This window comes from Pistacia vera, unplaced genomic scaffold, assembly GCF_008641045.1.
Source record: "Pistacia vera cultivar Batoury unplaced genomic scaffold, PisVer_v2 Contig648, whole genome shotgun sequence".
Taxonomy (NCBI): Eukaryota; Viridiplantae; Streptophyta; class Magnoliopsida; order Sapindales; family Anacardiaceae; genus Pistacia; species Pistacia vera.
In genome coordinates, this window is record NW_022196499.1 from 27,117 (window position 1) to 46,377 (window position 19,261).

Below are 19,261 nucleotides of genomic sequence, written 5' to 3' on the forward strand. Positions count from 1 at the left end.
GCCTAACACTCATTAGTGTTGTGCCTGATGTCTCGGTGGTACCGACAATATTTTTAGCGATCACTTCTACCAGGTGCTCCCCCTCATTCCTTCTAACGCCAAAATATTGATGCAAGAATTACACCAAATAGAGTGATCCGATTAACCTTGGTGGAACCGGAACCGATGTGTGCATGATTAAAAATAACCAGAATGTATTAACAATAATATAAAGAACACAAAAGGTTTTTAAAATGGTTCGACAAGTTTGAATCTTAAGCCTACGCCAACTGCTTTTCTTATTTGCTTAGAGAGCTTACAAGAAAGTAATATATTGCCTAGAACAATTTGCTAACCACTCTTCCATTGTTTGAAGGGGTTTATATACAAGTTTTTTACAAAAGAAAGAGCGAAATTAAAAGAATTACAATTAAGATAAAAGTACAACTCCGATATTCTCCTGATTAAGCACTAAGATTGCACTACCATTGTTGTTGATTTGATCTCTCTCAAAATATTTGGGACCTGAGCTTATTTATGATTTGCTTGAACAACTATTGGGATTGGTCATGACCTTCTTATGCTGGGTCGAGCTATCTCTCAACGAGCTTATGCTAGGTTGGACAAGTGTTGAGACGAACTAATTCTGGGTCAAACTATAACCTTGCAGAACTCTGACTTCTCCGAGCTTAATGGAAAAATCACACACAACAAATTTCTTTCATTTTAATTATTTATTAATTTATTATAAATTCATAATGGATTTATGAAATTATGCATTCGAAGGATCATCCTCAAATGAGTTTTACGTTCTATCCATCGAAGAAATGGATGAGTTTGATCCATTGTCACCATTTCTAGAGGTAACAACTGCAATTCTACACAACCACAAATGGTCGGGACATCATCTAGCCAAACACAAGCAAGCTGCGACTCCATGACTCGATCATAAAAAAGGGCCATGTTTGGGGTATAACAATTCTTCTGTAAATCAAAATGGCCAAAGCCAAATGGGTTGGGGGAAGAGACGTGTGAGGAATATAATTTTTGTCCAACTGTTATCGGCATTTAGAACATGACTTTGATGATGCGGCGACACTTGGAGAAGAAGCACCCCTAATATATGCAGCAGTCCCGCAAGTTCAGTTCAACTTCAATCAGGCTTGATAAGCAAATTCAAACTCAACTTAACTTTAATCCACAATCCTCAACTCTCTCAACATGGCAATACAATGTAGTCAAAGCATGAGGGCGCACCCATGAGACTCAGGTGACCGAGACGTGCCATGTGGGAAATCTATGAAACCTGTTTATGAATGAAAACATCATAAAACTCTTCTAGTTAAAACATTTATAAGCACTCCTTTTTGTTTCTCACAAGTAAATATAACATCATTTGTAAATAAACAAATGCAATTGAATTTATTTTTCTCGAAATGAAACATATGGTATCAGATTTTTCCATATCTTTTACAATCCAAAACTTGAAATAAAATACATGATGAAGAAACATAAACTTTGCAGTGGAAAATAAAACAAAACTATGACACATATGATGAAATGAAGTCGTGTGGCCCAACCTTGAGTAAGATTCACTCCTCTGCACGATCTCCTTCTTGACCTAGTGGAGAGAAAGAAAAACATTTGAAAATGAGGGGTAAACTCAATGAGTGGGGAATGTGTTAGTATGCAATAAAATATTTCAATATACAATAAAACATTCATGCTCATAAAATCTCATTTCCATAAACATATTTTATAATTTAAACCATCTTTCATAACCAATGTTGAAATCTCTCACTATAAAAACTTCTTTCTGAAAAATTTTATGGTAACAAATCAATACTCACGTTTCTCTAAAAATATCATTTTTAAAAACATTTCATATACAGATAGCACTTGCATTTATAAATTTCCATTTCAAGCACATGATATACATATACATATCCAAACCATCTCTCAATCACATGTGAAAACTCTCACCCAACTAGTACCCAAGGGTAAATCTGCCCAACCTAGCAAGATCTAACATCGCGTGGGTTGAACCACTGAATCCATCCTGCGAGGCGGAATTGATCATCGCTCAAGTCTTCAACCCAGCGAGATCGTGCATCGCTTAGGTCGGCATAATCATATCTTGTCTAGCAATATCTGCCTCGCTCGGGCCTTTAACCCACTTGGGCTGGCAAAATCAACTCATATCTAGCGATATCTATCTGACTCAAGCCTTCGACCCACTTGGGCTGGCAAAGTCAAATCATGTCTAGCGATATCTACCTCGCTCGAGCCTTTGACCCACTTGGGCCAACAAAGTCAAATCATGTCTAGCGGTATCTATCTTGCTTGAGCCTTCGACCCACTTGGGCCGGCAAAGGACCAATCATACGCGTGCGTAAAATTAAATCAATATCATGAGAGGGATGGATACTATATATGGTGGTTTGAAAGCTATTGTCATCAATATACATACCTTTAACTCATCATTTTTCATAAATCTCATGCCTTCATTCATAAAGAAAACGTATAACATAACATTATATTCTCATGTGCAGTATAAGGCTAAAATACAAGTTTTTAACATGATTTCATAATAACACTTTAGACCAATTTTTGTATTATCAACAATAATTTTCCCAAAGAAACTTCAATTTCTCATGTAAACCAATAACATTAGCAATGAATCATATTTATATAAAGAAAATCACTAAATTATGGAGAATAGTAAGCCAAAACAACTCATTTGAAGTTTGTTACAAACATTGATTTCAAAATGAAAGGGTTTGGATTTTTCCACTCACCATTTTGGAGCTCGACCCTTAAGTCAAAAAAAGATTGAAATCCTCTAACGATGCCCTCGCTTGCCTATCCCTATATACAAAATCCAATAAATCCTCCATACATAAGTCCCCCTAAGGTAACACCTTAACATTGAAATCATTGTACACTTCACGCACCAAAAGATTAACCTAACTTCTTCTTTACCAAAACTATCTCATAAGCAAGCATTGGTTGCTCTCGGATTTTTCATAAAAAAATTCATTCATCAATTTAAGCTATAATTTTAATGGGCCATTCTAGAGACACATAAGTTGTTCCCATAATTTTCTCAAGTCATTCCAGAATCAATAACTATTTAAAAACAATTTTCTTTCAACTCATTCAAAACTGCCAACTATTTCCAGAATTGAGGTTACTGACTTGTAAAATTCGTAACAATATAACCTTTGATTGAAACCTCACAAAACTCTTCAGAATTAAACTAGACACATATAGGACTTACCAGAATTTAAAATCATTCAATTTGGAAAAGTATAGCCACACTAACTCTTTTACTAAAATGCGAGCTGTGCAGAAAACGAAAATTCCAAAATTTTCACGGCAAACTTCAAAAATCTATAAAAAAATCCAATACCTCGAATTTTTGAGTGAAATAATTTTTCAAACACTCCTCAAGAAGTCTAAAACAACATATCCGGATTTGAGCTCCAACCGAAAACCTAGAGTTTAGATAAATTTTTCAAAAATCCAAATGATCAGGCTTCACAGTGTAAACTTCCACACCCAAAATCAAATCTATAACAAATTGGGTTTAAGAACAACATATATGCTCTACCCACCTAAATTATTGCAATCAATCTCCACATTTCAGTTTTGTTTTCATGAATTTATACCAAATCATAGACAAAACAATCCAAAGAGAATTCTTTAAATCAATTGAATCATAAATCACCAAAAAGGGAAATATAAAGCTTTACTCACCTCCTATTTCTTTATATGAAATCCTTATTTTGTTGAAATGATTAAAAGTGCCTTTTGTTATTTTGGAGAGTAAAGTGTTAGATTTTAAAAGTTTTGAGGGAGTAAAGTGTAATAATCGAAAACAAGTGAGGACCAAAGTGGAGTTTGCCATATATTTTTTATGAATAGAAATAGATTTTAAATGAGGAAGGATCGGGAAGAAGAGGAAGAAAAGAGAGAAAAGAAAAGAGAAAAGGAAGAGAACAAAGAGGAGAAAAGAAGGAGAAGAAGAAAAGAAACGGAGAAGAAGAAAAGAAAAGGAAAAAGAAGAGATGGAAAGGAAGTTCGGCCAAGAAGGAGAGAGAGAAAAGTAGAGAGCGATGTTGGTGGCTGAAAAAGGTGTTGCCGGAGAGCAAATTCCGGTGATCGGAAAGTCCGTTTTTTTTTGTTGAAATGATTAAAAGTGCTACAGACTCTCATATTTCTTTATCAGAAAATCCTTTTTTCGTTAAAATGATTAAAAGTGTTTTTTGTCCAGCATTTACCCCTGTTAGTATAGGTACAATTAGAAAGGACATACTAAGATTTTATGATAAAATAAAAGATCAACTTAAAAAAGAATTTAAAAATTTTAGGACTATATCTATTACACTTACTTCAGATATATGAGCTACTAGATCAAAAACAGATTTTTTGAGTGTCACAATATATTACCTAGATCATAGTGGGCATTTACAATAAAAATTGATGGGTTTTAATGCATTATATGAAAAACATAGTGTTAATACTATTTATTTTACAATTATAGAAGTTTTGCAAGAATATTTATTATCTGAGAGAGTTATGGCACTAACGCTTGATAATACAGCTAATAACACATCGACGATTTCTTTATTTGAAAAGAGATTGGATCCACTTGGTGAAGGCAAATTTTTTCATCAGAGATGTGCTTGCCACACAATTAATTTGATTGTTGAAGCAAGTTTAAAAGTTATACATTCGAGGATTGAAAGGGTGCCCATGGGTATCAGATTCATCACCAATAGCAATTCAAGATGGATTGAGTTCCGCAAATATTGTTGACAAAAGGATCCATCGATTGAACCAAAGAAGTTATGTACAGACATACCTATCTGTTGGAACTCCACGTACTTGATGTTGCAAAAAGTTATACCAACCACAAGACAAATTATAGAGTTCGTCAACTGGAAGAACTATTCGGATGAAGTCGTCAACGAATCCAATTAGACAGTTAGTAAAATGTTTTTTTTTTTTTTTTTTTTGTTTCTTAAAGTTTTTTATGATTTCATTGCTACATTAAGGGATATTTATTATCCTACTACTAATGTAGCATTAGATATTTTACTTCGAATTTCTGCAACTTTTGCTACATATAGATATAATGAAGATTTGCGCAACATTGTTGTTCCAATGGAAAAATAATACCGGAAATATTGGTTAGATACTCCATTCTTATATGGATTAGGTCTTAATGTAGATCCTAGATTTAAAATTAATCGTATTTAATCATATGGTTGCTGAGATAGTTCATAATGTACAATATGACTACAGTTCATATTTGATAGACTTTAACAGAAAATTAGAAAGTCTTTTTTCTTTGTATAAAACTAGGCACATTCAAGTGTCTAGCGCCAGTAGAGACGAGCAGCAGGACCCTGATGAAGACCAAGGATGGCAAGGAACAAGCACCTGGAGGTTTATGGAACGCGGCAACAGTGGTGGTGGAAGTAGTAGCTCGTATAAACAACTTAGACCAAATGAGCTGCATTGACACTTACAAATGGACATGTCCTACATGACTAAGAAGGAGAAACGTGAGATGAATGTGTTTCAATGGTGGAACTACAATGCAAGTCGATCCCCTACAGTAGCCCAAATGGCACGTGACAATTTTTTTGTGCCAATTTCGACAATTGCATCCGAGTCAACATTCTCAATTAGTTGCTGCATTGTTGAAGAGAAAATATGCTCTTTAACCAATGAGATGGTTGAAGTCATAATTAACATGTTTACGAGATTGGACTCATGTATACAGAAGAGATCAACAACACCTTGAAGATCCCGAACTACTCAACCTCTTCAAAAACACAGATTTGGAGGATATAAATATTGTTGATGATGTAAATTAATAATTTAATAAAATCAAATTTATTTAACTGTTTCTTTGAGAAGTGTGATTGTGTGAATATTATATTTATATTAAAATTAAATTATTATTATCTCCTTAAAGTTTTAATTAAAAACACCCTAAATTTATAACCAGTTAAGAATTAAGTCATTATTCATTAACATTTAACCATTCATTTATATTTAATTATTTATTTACTAATTAATTAAAAAATTTACAAATTACCTCTAAAATATTACATAAACCTCTCTACATAATTTTGATTAAGTCCTTAAATAGCTAAAAAAATCAAAGGGGCAAATGAAAATTTTTAGTCCCATGGGACCGATCCAAACTCCCAAGACATAGACGTTCCGGCCCTGAAAGTTTTCCCTTTTGAAGCTGGTCCCAACCGGGCCCAGACCCGGGCCTGGTCCCTACCCATTTCTAACTTGTGTTATTCCACACGACAATGACAACAATTGTAACGCCTTTAATAAGTATCAAACCATCAATTATAGGCCTCAAATGAGACTTGAAAAGTCTGCCATGGTAAAATACGGCATTACAACTCTCCAATCAATGCCTCTGAGTATTGAATTACGAATCCTTTTCTGTGTTCGTCAAGAAGAGAATGTCCACAACATCATCACTCTACTTGAAGCACTTAAAGCATCTGAATGCAGCACAATTCGTGCATATGTTGTCCACCTTATTGAGATTATTGGTCCAGCCGCACCAATTTTAGCATCCTACAATGGCAAAGGAACGAAAACGAAGACAAATTCCACTGATGAGATCATGAAAGCATTAACGAAATACACAAAAAACTCTGACCATGAGCTTGCAATTCATCCTTATGCAATGATTGCCTCAAACAAGTCAATGCACCAAAACATTTGCAGGCTAGCTCGAGGCAAATGTATCCCGCTCATTATCATCCCTTACCATCAAACAGAAGAAGCTCATGAACGAACCGCCCGCATGCACACGCACCATGCACGGTTGGGATTTTTCTAGATAGGAGTTCGCGAAGCTTTTTCAAGCTAATCCATGATTTCTCTTACCATGTTGCCATCTTCTTCTTGGGAGGACTTGACGATAGAGAAGCTTTGGCATTGGTGTCACGAATGTCACTGTGATGAGGATCGATTTAAGAGATTATCATCAAGAGGAAGATAAATTTGAGAGGGAACTTGATGATAGTGCCATTAAAGAACTTATGGCAGGAAATATAGGTAATACAAATATTGAGTATCTTGACTTGAAGGCGAACGACACAAGGCAAGTAATGGAAACAATTCGTTGGGTAGAAAACTATTTTGACCTTGTAATTGTGCGAAAGAGACGAGCGATTTGCAGGTTGGAGAAAGAAATGATGCCATGGGTTGAATATGAGGAGCTTGGTGTAATTGGTGATTTGCTAGCATCGGTTAATTTTTGTGACGCGTTGGTTGCTGTTTTGGTGATACAATGTGTTGCGAAAATCACTGAAAACAATCATGATAAAATAAAAGATCAACTTAAAAAAGAATTTGAAAATTTAGGAATATATCTATTGACATACTTCACGATATATGGGTTGCTAGATCAAAAACATATTTTTTGAGTGTTACAATATATTACCTAGATCATAGTTGGCATTTCAAAAAATTGATAGGTTTTAAAGTCATATGAAAAACATAATCTTTACACATTTATTTATATTATTGAAGTTTTGCAAGAAATTTATTATCTGAGAGAGTTGGCACTAACGCTTGATAATGAACTAATCACACATCGACATTTCTTTATTTAAAAAGAGATTGGGACACTTGATGAAGACAATTTTTTTCACCAGCGATGTGATTGCCACACAATCAATTTGATTGTTCAAGCAGTTTAAAAGTTATACATACGAGGATTGAAAGGGTACCCGCGACTATCAGATTCATCACCGATAGTAATTCAAGATGGATTGAGTTCCGCAAATATTGTCGACAAGAGGACCATGATTGAACCAAAGAAGTTATGTACAGAATACCTGTCTCGGGTGGGGTGTTATGTTTGGTGGATTGGTTATGCCCGTTGTCTGGTGGTGTTTTCCCTGGGTTTTCTTCTGTTGTCCTGCTTTTCTGTTTTTGGATTGTTGTTTGGCTTTGGTTGACAAGTCTGCCCAGATCTTTGTCTAGTTTCCAATGCTTCAATCTATTTATCAATTGAACTTTTATTGAGCAAATTATGACCAATTTACCACTAATAATTGAATTCTGGCAAATAAAATGTCTACCTCCAATATCTCGGTAAGATCTAACATCATGCAAGTTGAACCACTAAATCCATCCTACGAGGCGAAATTGATCACCGCTCAAGTCTTCGACCTAGCGAGATCGTGCATCGCTCAGGTCGGCATAGTCATATCTTGTCTAGCAATATCTGTCTTGCTTGGGCCTTCAACCCACTTGGGATGGCAAAATCAACTCATATCTAGCGATATCTGCCTAGCTCAAGCCTTCGACCCACTTGGGCTGGCAAAGTCAAATCATGTCTAGCAATATCTGTCTCGCTTGAGCCTTCAACCCACTTGGCCGGCAAATGATTAATCATACGCATGCATAGAATCAAATCAATATCATGAGAGGAATGGGTACGATATATGGTGATTTGAAAGCTATTGTCATCAATATACATACCTTTAACTCACCATTTTTCATAAATCTCATGCCGTCATTCATAAAGAAAACATATAACATAACATTATATTCTCATATGCAGTATAAGGCTAAAATGCAAGTTTTCAACATGATTTCAAATAACACTTTAGACCAATTTTTGTATTATCAACAACAATTTTCCCAAAGAAACTTCAATTTCTCATGTAAACCAATAACATTAATAATTAATCATATTTATATAAAGAAAATCACTAAATTATGGAGAATAGTAAACCAAAACAACTCATTTGAAGTTTGTTACAAACATTGATTTCAAAATGAAAGGGTTTGGATTTTCCCACTCACCATTTTGGAGCTCGACCCTTAAAACAAGAAAAGATTCAAATCCTCTAACGATGCCCCCGCTTGCCTATCCCTATATACAAAATCCAATAAATCCTCCATACATAAGTCCCCCTAAGGTAACACCTCAACATTAAAATTATTGGACACTTCACACACCAAAAGATTAACCTAATTTCTTCTTTACCAAAACTATCTCATAAGCGAGCATTGGTTGCTCTCAGATTTTTCATAAAAAATTTCATTCATCAATTAAAGCTATAATTTTAATGGCGCATTCTAGAGACACATAAGTTGTTCCCATAATTTTATCAAGTCATTCTAGAATCAATAACTATTTAAAAATAATTTTATTTCAACCCATTCAAAACTGCCAACTATTTCCAGAATTGAGGTTACTGACTTGTAAAATTCGTAACAATATAACCTTTAATTGAAACCTCACAAACTCTTTAGAATTAAACTATACACATATAGGACTTACTAGAATTTAAAATCATTCAATTTGGAAAAGTATAGCCACACTAACTCTTTTACTAAAATGCGTGTTCTGCAGAAAACGAAAATTCCAAAATTTTAAGGCAAAGTTCAAAAATATATAAAAAAATTCAATACTTCAAATTTTTGAGTGAAATAATTTTTCAAACACTCCTCAAGAAGTCTAAAACAACATATCTGAATTTGAGCTCCAACCGAAAACCTAGAGTTTAAATAAATTTTTCAAAAATCCAAATGGTCAGGCTTCACAGTGTAAACTTTCATACCCAAAATCACATCTATAACAAATTGGGTTTAAGAACAACATATATGCTCTACCCACCTAAATTATTGCAATCAATCTCCACATTTTAGTTTTGTTTTCATGAATTTATACCAAATCATAGACAAAACAATCCAAAGAGAGTTCTTTAAATCAATTGAATCATAAATCACCAAAAAGGGAAATATCAAGCTTTACTCACCTCCTATTTCTTTATATGAAATCCTTATTTTGTTGAAATGATTAAAAGTGCCTTTTGTTATTTTGGAGAGTAAAGTGTTAGATTTTAAAAGTTTTGAGGGAGTAAAGTGTAATAATAATAAACAAGCGAGGACCAAAGGAATTTGCCATATATTTTTTTATGAATAGTAATAGATTTTCAATCAGGAAGGATCGGGAAGAAGAGGAAGAAAAGAGAGAAAAGAAAAGAGAAAAGGAAGAGAACAGAGAGGAGAAAAGAAGGAGAAGAAGAAAAGAAAAAGAAAAAGAGAATAGGTGGAAAGGAAGTTAGGTAAAGAAGGAGAGAGAGAAAAGTAGAGAGCGATGGTGGTGGCTGAAAGAGGGTCGTCGACGAGCAAATTCTGATGATCGAAAAGTCCATATTTTTTGTTGAAATGATTAAAAGTGCTACAAACTCTCCTATTTCTTTATCTGAAAATCCTTATTTTGTTAAAATGATTAAAAGTGTTTTTTGTCTAGCATTTACCCCTGTTAGTATAGGTACAATTAGAAGGGACATACTAAGACTTTATGATAAAATAAAAGATCAACTTAAAAAAGAATTTGAAAATTTTAGGAATATATCTATTGCACTTACTTCAGATATATGGGTTGCTAGATCAAAAACATATTTTTTGAGTGTTACAATATATTACCTAGATCATAGTTGGCATTTACAACAAAAATTGATAGGTTTTAAAGCATCATATGAAAAACATAATCTTTACACTATTTATTTTATAATTATTGAAGTTTTGCAAGAATATTTATTATCTGAGAGAGTTGTGGCACTAACGCTTGATAATGCAACTAATCACACATCGACAATTTCTTTATTTAAAAAGAGATTGGATCCACTTGATGAAGACAATTTTTTTCACCAGCGATGTGATTGCCACACAATCAATTTGATTGTTCAAGCAAGTTTAAAAGTTATACATACGAGGATTGAAAGGGTACCCGCGACTATCAGATTCATCACCGATAGTAATTCAAGATGGATTGAGTTCCGCAAATATTGTCGCCAAGAGGATCCATTGATTGAACCAAAGAAGTTATGTACAGACATACCTGTCTGTTGGAACTCCACATACCTGATGTTGCAAAAAGTTATAACAATTACAAGACAAATTACAGAGCTTGTCAACCGGAAGAACTATTCAGATGAACTCGTCAACGAATCCGATAAGACAGTTAGCAACCTTTTTTTTTTTTTTTTTTTTTTTGTTTGTTTCTTAAAGTTTTTTATGATTCTATTACTACATTAAGGGATATTTATTATCCTACTAGTAATGTAGCATTAGATATTTTACTTCGAATTTCTACAATTTTTACCACATATAGATATAATGAAGATTTGCGCGACATTGTTGTTCCAATGGAAAAATAATACCGGAAATATTGGTTAGATACTCCATTCTTATATAGATTAGGTCTTATTGTAGATCCTAGATTTAAAATTAATCATATTTAATTGTACAGTTACTAAGATAGTTCATAATGTACAATACGACTATAGTTCCTATTTGATAAACTTTAACAGAAAATTGGAAAGTCTTTTTTCTTTGTATAAAACTAGGCACATTCGAGTGTTTAGCGCCAGTAGAGATGAGTAGCAGGACCCTGATGAAGACCAAGGATTGCAAGGAACAAGCATCTGGAGGTTTGTGGAACGCGGCAACAGTGGTGGTGGAAGTAGTAGCTCGTATAAACAACTTAGACCAAATGAGCTGCATTGGTACTTACAAATGGACATGTCCTACATGACCAAGAAGGAGAAACGAGAAATGAATGTGCTTCAATGGTGGAACCACAATGCAAGTCGATCCCCTATAGTAGCTCAAATGGCACGTGACAGTCTTTTTGTGCCAGTTTCGACAATTGCATCTGAGTTAACATTCTCAATTAGTGGTTGCATTGTTGAAGAGAGAATATGCTTTTTAACCAATGAGATGGTTGAAGTCATAACATGTTTACGGGATTGGACTCATGTATACAGAAAAGATCAGCAGCACCCTGAAGATCCCGAACTACTCAACCTCTTCAGAAACACAAATTTGGAGGATATAATTATTGTTGATGATGTAAATTAATAATTTAATAAAATCAAATTTATTTAATTGTTTCTTTGTGAAGTGTGATTGTGTGAATATTATATTTATGTTAAAATTAAATTATTATTATCTCCTTAAAGTTTTAATTAAAAACATCCTAAATTTATAACCAATTAAGAATTAAGTCATTATTCATTAACATTTAACCATTCATTTATATTTAATTATTTATTTACTAATTAATTAAAAATTTTAAAAATTACCTCTAAAATATTACATAAAACCTTCTACATAATTTTGATTAAGTCCCTAAATAGAAAAAATAAATAAAAGGATCAAATGAAAATTTTTTAGTCCCATGGGACCTATCCCAGGACATAAGACCGGTCCGGCCCTGAAAGTTATCCCTTTTGAAACTGGTCCCAACCGGGCCAAGACCCGGGCCTGGTCCCTACCCATTTCTAACTTGTGTTATCCCATGCGACAATGACGACAATTGTAACGCCTTTAATAAGTATCAAATATCAATTACAGGCCTCAAATGAGACTTGAAAAGTCTGCCATGGTAAAATACGGCATTAGAACTCTCCAGTCAATGCCTCTGAGTATTGAATTACGAATCCTTTTCTGTGTTCGTCAAGAAGAAAATGTCCACAACATCATCACTCTACTTGAAGCACTTAAAGCATCTGAATGCAGCACAATTCGTGCATATGTTGTCCACCTTATTGAGATTATTTGTCCAGCCGCACCAATTTTAGCATCCTACAATGGCAAAGGAACGAAAACGAAGACAAATTCCACTGATGAGATCATGAAAGCATTAACGAAATACACAAAAAGCTCTGACCATGAGCTTGCAATGATTGCCTCAAACAAGTCAATGCACCAAAACATTTGCAGGCAAGCTCGAGACAAATATATCCCTCTCATTATCATCCCTTACCATCAAACAGAAGAAGCTCATGAACGAACCGCCCGCATGCGTGATTTTGACATAAATGTTCAAGCACACGCACCATGCACGGTTGGGATTTTTATAGACAAGAGTTCGTGAAGCTTTTTCAAGTTAATCCATGATTTCTCTTACCATGTTGCCATCTTCTTCTTGGGAGGACTTGACGATAGAGAAGCTTTGGCATTGGTGTCACGAATGTCACACAATCCTAGTTTGACAATCACTGTGGTGAGGATCGATTTAAGAGATTATCATCAAGAGGAAGATAAATTTGAGAGGGAACTTGATGATAGTGCCATTGAAGAACTTATTTGCAGGAAATATAGGTAATACAAATTAATATTGAGTATCTTGACTTGAAGGCGAACGACACAAGGCAAGTAATGGAAACAATTCGTTGGGTAGAACACTATTTTGACCTTTTAATTGTGGGAAAGAGACGAGCGATTTGCAGGTTGGAGAAAGAAATGATGCCATGGGTTGAATATGAGGAGCTTGGTGTAATTGGTGATTTGCTAGCATCGGTTGATTTTTGTGACGGGTTGGTTGCTGTTTTGGTGATACAATGTGTTGCGAAAATCACTGAAAACAATTTTTCATGCCCCGAGAAAAATAGTTCTATGACAGAGACTAGCTACTCTTATTTTTCAACATCAAATTGCCATAGAAATCAAGATGATTATAATGTTATAGGAACTGATTCAAGATTTTGTACAAAAGTATAAATCGATTGCGATTTTTATTTGTTTTGTATTTAGTTGTTCATATATATATATATATATATAAACAATTTTGATTTTACAGTAACTTATGAATTCATTTAAATAGCTGGAGAGTTTTTATTTATTCCTTTTTAGTAGAAAATATTAAATTTTTAATCTATTTAAATTTATAAACTCATAAAACTCTTATTTAGAAAATAGTAATTTATCAAATTAATATTATCTTTATTTATCTTCCTTCCCAATATATAGTACACATTTTAAATGATAAAAAAGCTCAATATATCAAGTGAATACTCTTTTATTAATGCGAGTGTTTAACATCAATAAGATCTTTCATTATATTAAAAATTTTGTTAGCCTACGACCAACCTGAAAATCAATTTCAGGTTTGTTGAGTGTAATTCCTTAAAAATAATATTAAATTCTTATTATAAAAGCTTTATTCTAATGAAAATTTTATGAATTAAAATTGTACCATGTGATCTATTTATTATGCTACTTAAGACCCTATTCATAATGTTAAGTCGTTATAGCACTCAAAATTAAGAGTTGGACTAAAAAACAATTAAATCCTGTGAGTAACTATTGGAAAATTATATACACAATGACCAACAAATTGAAGACTCAACAACTTTGACCCCAGATTAAGTCGGGGTCTCTTTGAAAATAAACAAACTTTATTTGCCAGAGTACCGCCACCTCGTTACAACTCATTTTCAATTGACGAAGTTACATAACTGGAATCCATCCGTCGACTCCAGATATAACCATCCAGCTTAAACGCGCGCGCTGTCTCAGATTTATAGTGTAAATTAACCAAGTCTTCTTCAATCCCTTTTTCTGTCCGCAGGTGGAGATTTTGCAGAGAAAGAAGAAAGAGTGTTTCATTTCCCAAATACAAATTAAGATACTATAATGGCAACCTTTATTAATGTCTCATCCTCCAATGAGTTTAGTTTCTTACTTGATAGAGATTTTAAGACTTGTGTTCTAGAAAAGAAGGACGTAATTTACAAAGGAGGCATTCCTTTCGCAGAAAGACACAGCTCCACCAACGTCTTTCCCATATTCATGATTCAAGTCATCTTCTTCTTTTTAACCTCTCAATTCTTCTACTTTATTCTCAGACCTCTCAAGCAACCAAAAACTGTCTGCAATCTCTTGGTATGTATGCTTTGCCTAAGCAATTTTTTCTTTTGTTTTTCCTAATTATTATATATAATTGCATATGAAATAGGGCACTAATGAGTTTTAATTGTTTCATGCAGAGTGGAATGATCTTAGGACCCTCTGTCCTAGGCCGCAACAAGAAACTCTGGGATAAACTTTTTCCGGCAAAAGAGATGGTTCTTATCAATTCAACATCGTTGTTCGGCGTAATATACTTGTTCTTTTTACTTGCAGTAAAAATTGACACGGTTATGACCATAAACATGGCAAAGAGTATTTGGAAACTTAGTTTGATAGTCTTAATGATTCCTTTCATAATCACTATGACCCTCACGGGTCTGCTTATACGCTACATTCCTGGACTTACACCAGGACCCTTTATATACTTTTTCAGCATGCTTTTATCGAGTTCTTATTTTACGTCTACTGCAAATGCCGTTGGTGATCTGGATCTACCTACTTCTGACTTAGGCAGACTTGCCCTTGCCTGCTCAATATTCCATGAATTAATTGGGTGGGGTAATATGGCACTGGGAATAATGATTTCAGGAGGCAGTAAATCTGCAGTAATTAAAGCGGAGATTAGTATGTTTGCGTTGTTATTATTCGTATTCTTCATTGTACGGCCAGCAGTTAAGATGATTATAAGAAGAACACCCGAGGAGAAGCCAGTGAAAACAGAATACATTATTGGAATATTAATTCTCACGGTGGTTGTTTCAATCGTGAGTGATCATATAGGTTCATCTTTTGTAGCCGGGGCTCTACTAATGGGTTTAGTTATACCAGCTGGGCCACCTCTAGGTTCAGCGCTAGTAGAAAAAAGTGATGTAATAATCTCAAATATTTTCATGCCTTTCCTCTACATTCGTATTGGTCAGAACATCAATATACCCACAATAACCGATTGGAGTCAATTTTTTGCGATTGAGACCATCATGATCATGATCTATATATCGAAGATCGCTGCAAGTATTTTGGCCTTCATCTTCTTCAAGAAAAACGTTAGAAGTTCTATCTTATTCGGCTTTATTTTGAACTTCAAAGGCATACCTGATTTTGTCCTAATTTCAGGTTGGAATGTGCGCAAGGTTAGTTAATACTTATATCCCTACTTCTTATTATTATTATTATTATTTGGTTACCGGGCGTGTCGGTGTTAGCTCGACTAATCCTTCAACCTAGAACAAGGTTTTTGAAATAGGACAAATCCTATATTCTGTGGTTAATAATATTATTAATCATTCTTGTGGTTCGAACGTGAGACCATAGGGGAGCAAACCCCTTAACCCCAAGCCTTTATTATTCAGCCAACCCATTGTCGGTTAATTTCTACATAATTTGGCTCATTTGCAAATTTCATTCTTCACGAACTTGAAAAATTGGCTAATTTTATGCACATATTTATTTCTGATTGTGCAGCTGGTAGATGAACAGGTTGTAACTACAATACTGTTGTCCCACATGCTAATATCAGCAATTGCGACTCCTATAATAGAGATCTATTATAAGCCTGAAAGAAGACTCATAACTACTGACTCAATTGGACAACGCATGATGAAACCACTCCAAGGGATGCCACTTGAAATGGAATTACGAATCCTTTTCTGCATTAACAATGAAGATAACGTCAACAGTCTCATCACTCTGTTTAAAGCATGGAATCCGATTGAAACGACTCCATTTTGTGCCTATCCAGTCCACCTTATGGAGCTTACTGGCCGAGCTGTACCACTTTTAATCCCTTACAATAACCATAAGTTTAAGTTAAATTCAAATTCCACTGACCGAATCATGCGTTCTTTGACAAAATTCACAAAGAAATCGGGTTTTTCTATCACAATTCAGCCATTCACAATGATTGCTCCATACAAAAACATGCACGAAAGCATCTGCAATCTTGTGCGAGATAAATATATCCCTCTTGTTATCATTCCCTTTCATAAAAGCCTACAAGAAAATACAAAAACAACCATCTTCCGAAAATTAAACACTAAAATACAAACCTATGCACCATGCACAGTTGGGATTTTCATAGATAGAGGCTTGCATGATCATCATTTGAGCTCTCGCCCCTTCTTTTACAATGTTGTGGTTTTCTTCTTAGGAGGGCCTGATGACCGAGAAGCAATGGCATTTGTTTCACGAATGAATAGTCAACCTGGTTTAGTCATTACCGTGTTTTTGATAGACTTCAAAGGAGATTATCTCGTTGAAAATGAATTTGAGACGGATCTTGATAACAGCATTATAAAAGAATTTCGAGCAAGGAGTATCAAAAATCCATGTGTGGTGTTTCAAGAGGTTGTGGCATATGATTCAGTTCAAGTCATGGGAGCAATCCATTCTATAGAAGACAAATATGACCTTGTTATTGTAGGAAAGAGGCGAATTGCAAAGTCTATATTAGATAAAGAACTGGTGCGATGGGTTGAGCAAAAAGAGCTTGGTGTTATTGGTGATGTGGTAGCATCTTCAGATTTTTATGGAGGAATGACATCTGTTTTGGTTATACAATCTTGTGTAACAAATGGTGAAAATGTTGAATCAACTATATTTACATCTTCAGAAGGAACAAGTGATTTCTCTACGTGTAGTGGAGATGATAGCTATGGTGGAAGTTTTCATACCCAACCTGAAAGAGATCAGTTGAGACTTTGTACAAAAGTATGAGATCAGTTTTATTCCAAAACTTTTCTCTTATACTTCCTTTTTCGATTAGTTCTTGTGTATTTTTGTAGATTTATATTTAGAATCAATCGATCATTAGATTATTAAAAGATAGTTGTATATTATTACTACATATTGTAGGTTTTAATTTGTAAATTTATGCGATCGTCACACTATATTTATATATCTAATTTGGTTAAGAAATAATTTTAATTCTTTAATCTCTAATTTCGGCTCCTTTTGGTATTTTGTATAAACTTGTGCCTTGGCTATGCCCGAGGTCTTGTCTCTAAAGGGTGATCCTTTTATAGGTTGTTATTTCTATTATTTCTTTTAATACAATTACCGAGTTTACCCAAAAAAAAAAAAAAAAAAAAATTCTTTTGTGCATACTTAAAAAAATTGGTTAGCCTAACCTGGCCGGAAATTAATTTATCGGTCGTTGAGAGCATTTTGTGATATTAATTTTCTTTCAATTTAAGGTATGTACTAAATATTTTTATTTTTCCTATAAATAAATGACTACTTACCTAAACACCTCAATAAATCAGAAATATTAACAAAACGTTATAAATGAGACTTTTGTTAGTTATCTATCTGAAAATTGTTCGATGTGTTGAATCAATTTCTTATTATAAGAGCTTTATCCATGATATTTTTATCAAGAGTAACATTATATTTACAAAATCTTTAATAAACCAAGTTGATTATCCTTTGATCGATTTGAAACTAGTTTAATATTTACACCCCGAGTCTTTATACAAGAAATGAATACAAATTGATATGGTATTACTCATTAATGAATGAAGTTAATTTTGTAATTTTATCACTTTACTATTTTGATACATCGTTATAATATATATATATATATATATATATATATATATATATATATATACAATTTATAAGTATAATTTTATATATGTTTAATGAGCATATTCTAATGAGATTTTTATTGAAAAAAACTGGATATCTAATTTATTAGATATGCATACTTAAAGGAAGAATATACGCTGGTGCCTAGAAAATGGATAAGAGAATTTTTTTTAGTATAAGTTTCGGATTTCAGCAAAACAATATGATTTGAATGGGTTGGATTAAAAAATTAAAATAGAAAACCTCACTGGTCACAGCTCCGATGAGTCCTGTCCTGTATGAGCAGTGGCGGACCCAGGATTTTTGTCCAGGGGAGGCCCCCTCGCTTTGCCACTGCTTGCCAATCAATTAATGAAATAAATTACAAAGAAACACAAGAAAATTGTTACGTGGAAAAACCTCCTCAATGTGAAGAGAAAAAACATCACGGGAATCTAACGATCCACTAAATCTAATATATTAAAAGAGTCTACTGATGCGTATTTTATTAAGGTGGAAAAGTAACCGCGGCCCGGCCCGGGCGGGTTACTTTGTTTGGCGGGGGCGGGCTTAACCCGCCTGCCAACAAAGGCAGGCGGTTAGGCCGGCCATTTTCTCTAAAATGGTGGCCCGCCAGCCCTAACCCGCCGGTTAGGTGGCGGGCCTGGGTCGGGTTAGCCCGATTTTCCTGTTTTTTTGTTTTTTTTTTTTAACTTTTCAAATAAATAATTATAAATACAATTGTTTTTAATTAACTTTTCAAATATCATAATTCAATTCAATTTTTTTGTTTTAACATTTCAAATATTAATTCAATTTTGATACAATAAAATTATAATATAGAAAAATTAGACTTATTCATTTATAAAAAAAATAAGAATTACAACAATTATTGCCTCGTTAAAACTCACCAAGAAAAACCCAATGGGATAAAACTTGATGTAGAAAGAATAAAAAATAAGAAAGAGAATTGAGTATGGAAATTGGAATTTGGAAAATTGGAAATATG

The 19,261-nt window shown here is 33.9% G+C and overlaps 1 protein-coding gene across 1 annotated transcript; it reads left to right on the forward strand.

The window, feature by feature from the left end:
- Positions 1 to 14,472: 14,472 nt before the first annotated feature.
- Positions 14,473 to 17,400, forward strand: LOC116111652 (cation/H(+) antiporter 15-like). The gene is made up of 3 exons (XM_031397804.1): positions 14,473 to 14,721; positions 14,826 to 15,818; positions 16,150 to 17,400. The coding sequence occupies exons 1-3, from the start codon at positions 14,473 to 14,475 to the stop codon at positions 17,398 to 17,400; spliced, it is 2,493 nt and encodes an 830-aa protein (XP_031253664.1).
- Positions 17,401 to 19,261: the final 1,861 nt, after the last annotated feature.

Bases quoted from the DNA above. Each gene is read 5' to 3' on its own strand.
- LOC116111652 (XM_031397804.1), top strand. From the start codon at position 14,473: ATGGCAACCTTTATTAATGTCTCATCCTCCAATGAGTTTAGTTTCTTA. The intron at 14,722-14,825 runs GTATGTATGCTT...TGTTTCATGCAG, and splicing joins AAACTGTCTGCAATCTCTTG to AGTGGAATGATCTTAGGACC. The intron at 15,819-16,149 runs GTTAGTTAATAC...CTGATTGTGCAG, and splicing joins CAGGTTGGAATGTGCGCAAG to CTGGTAGATGAACAGGTTGT.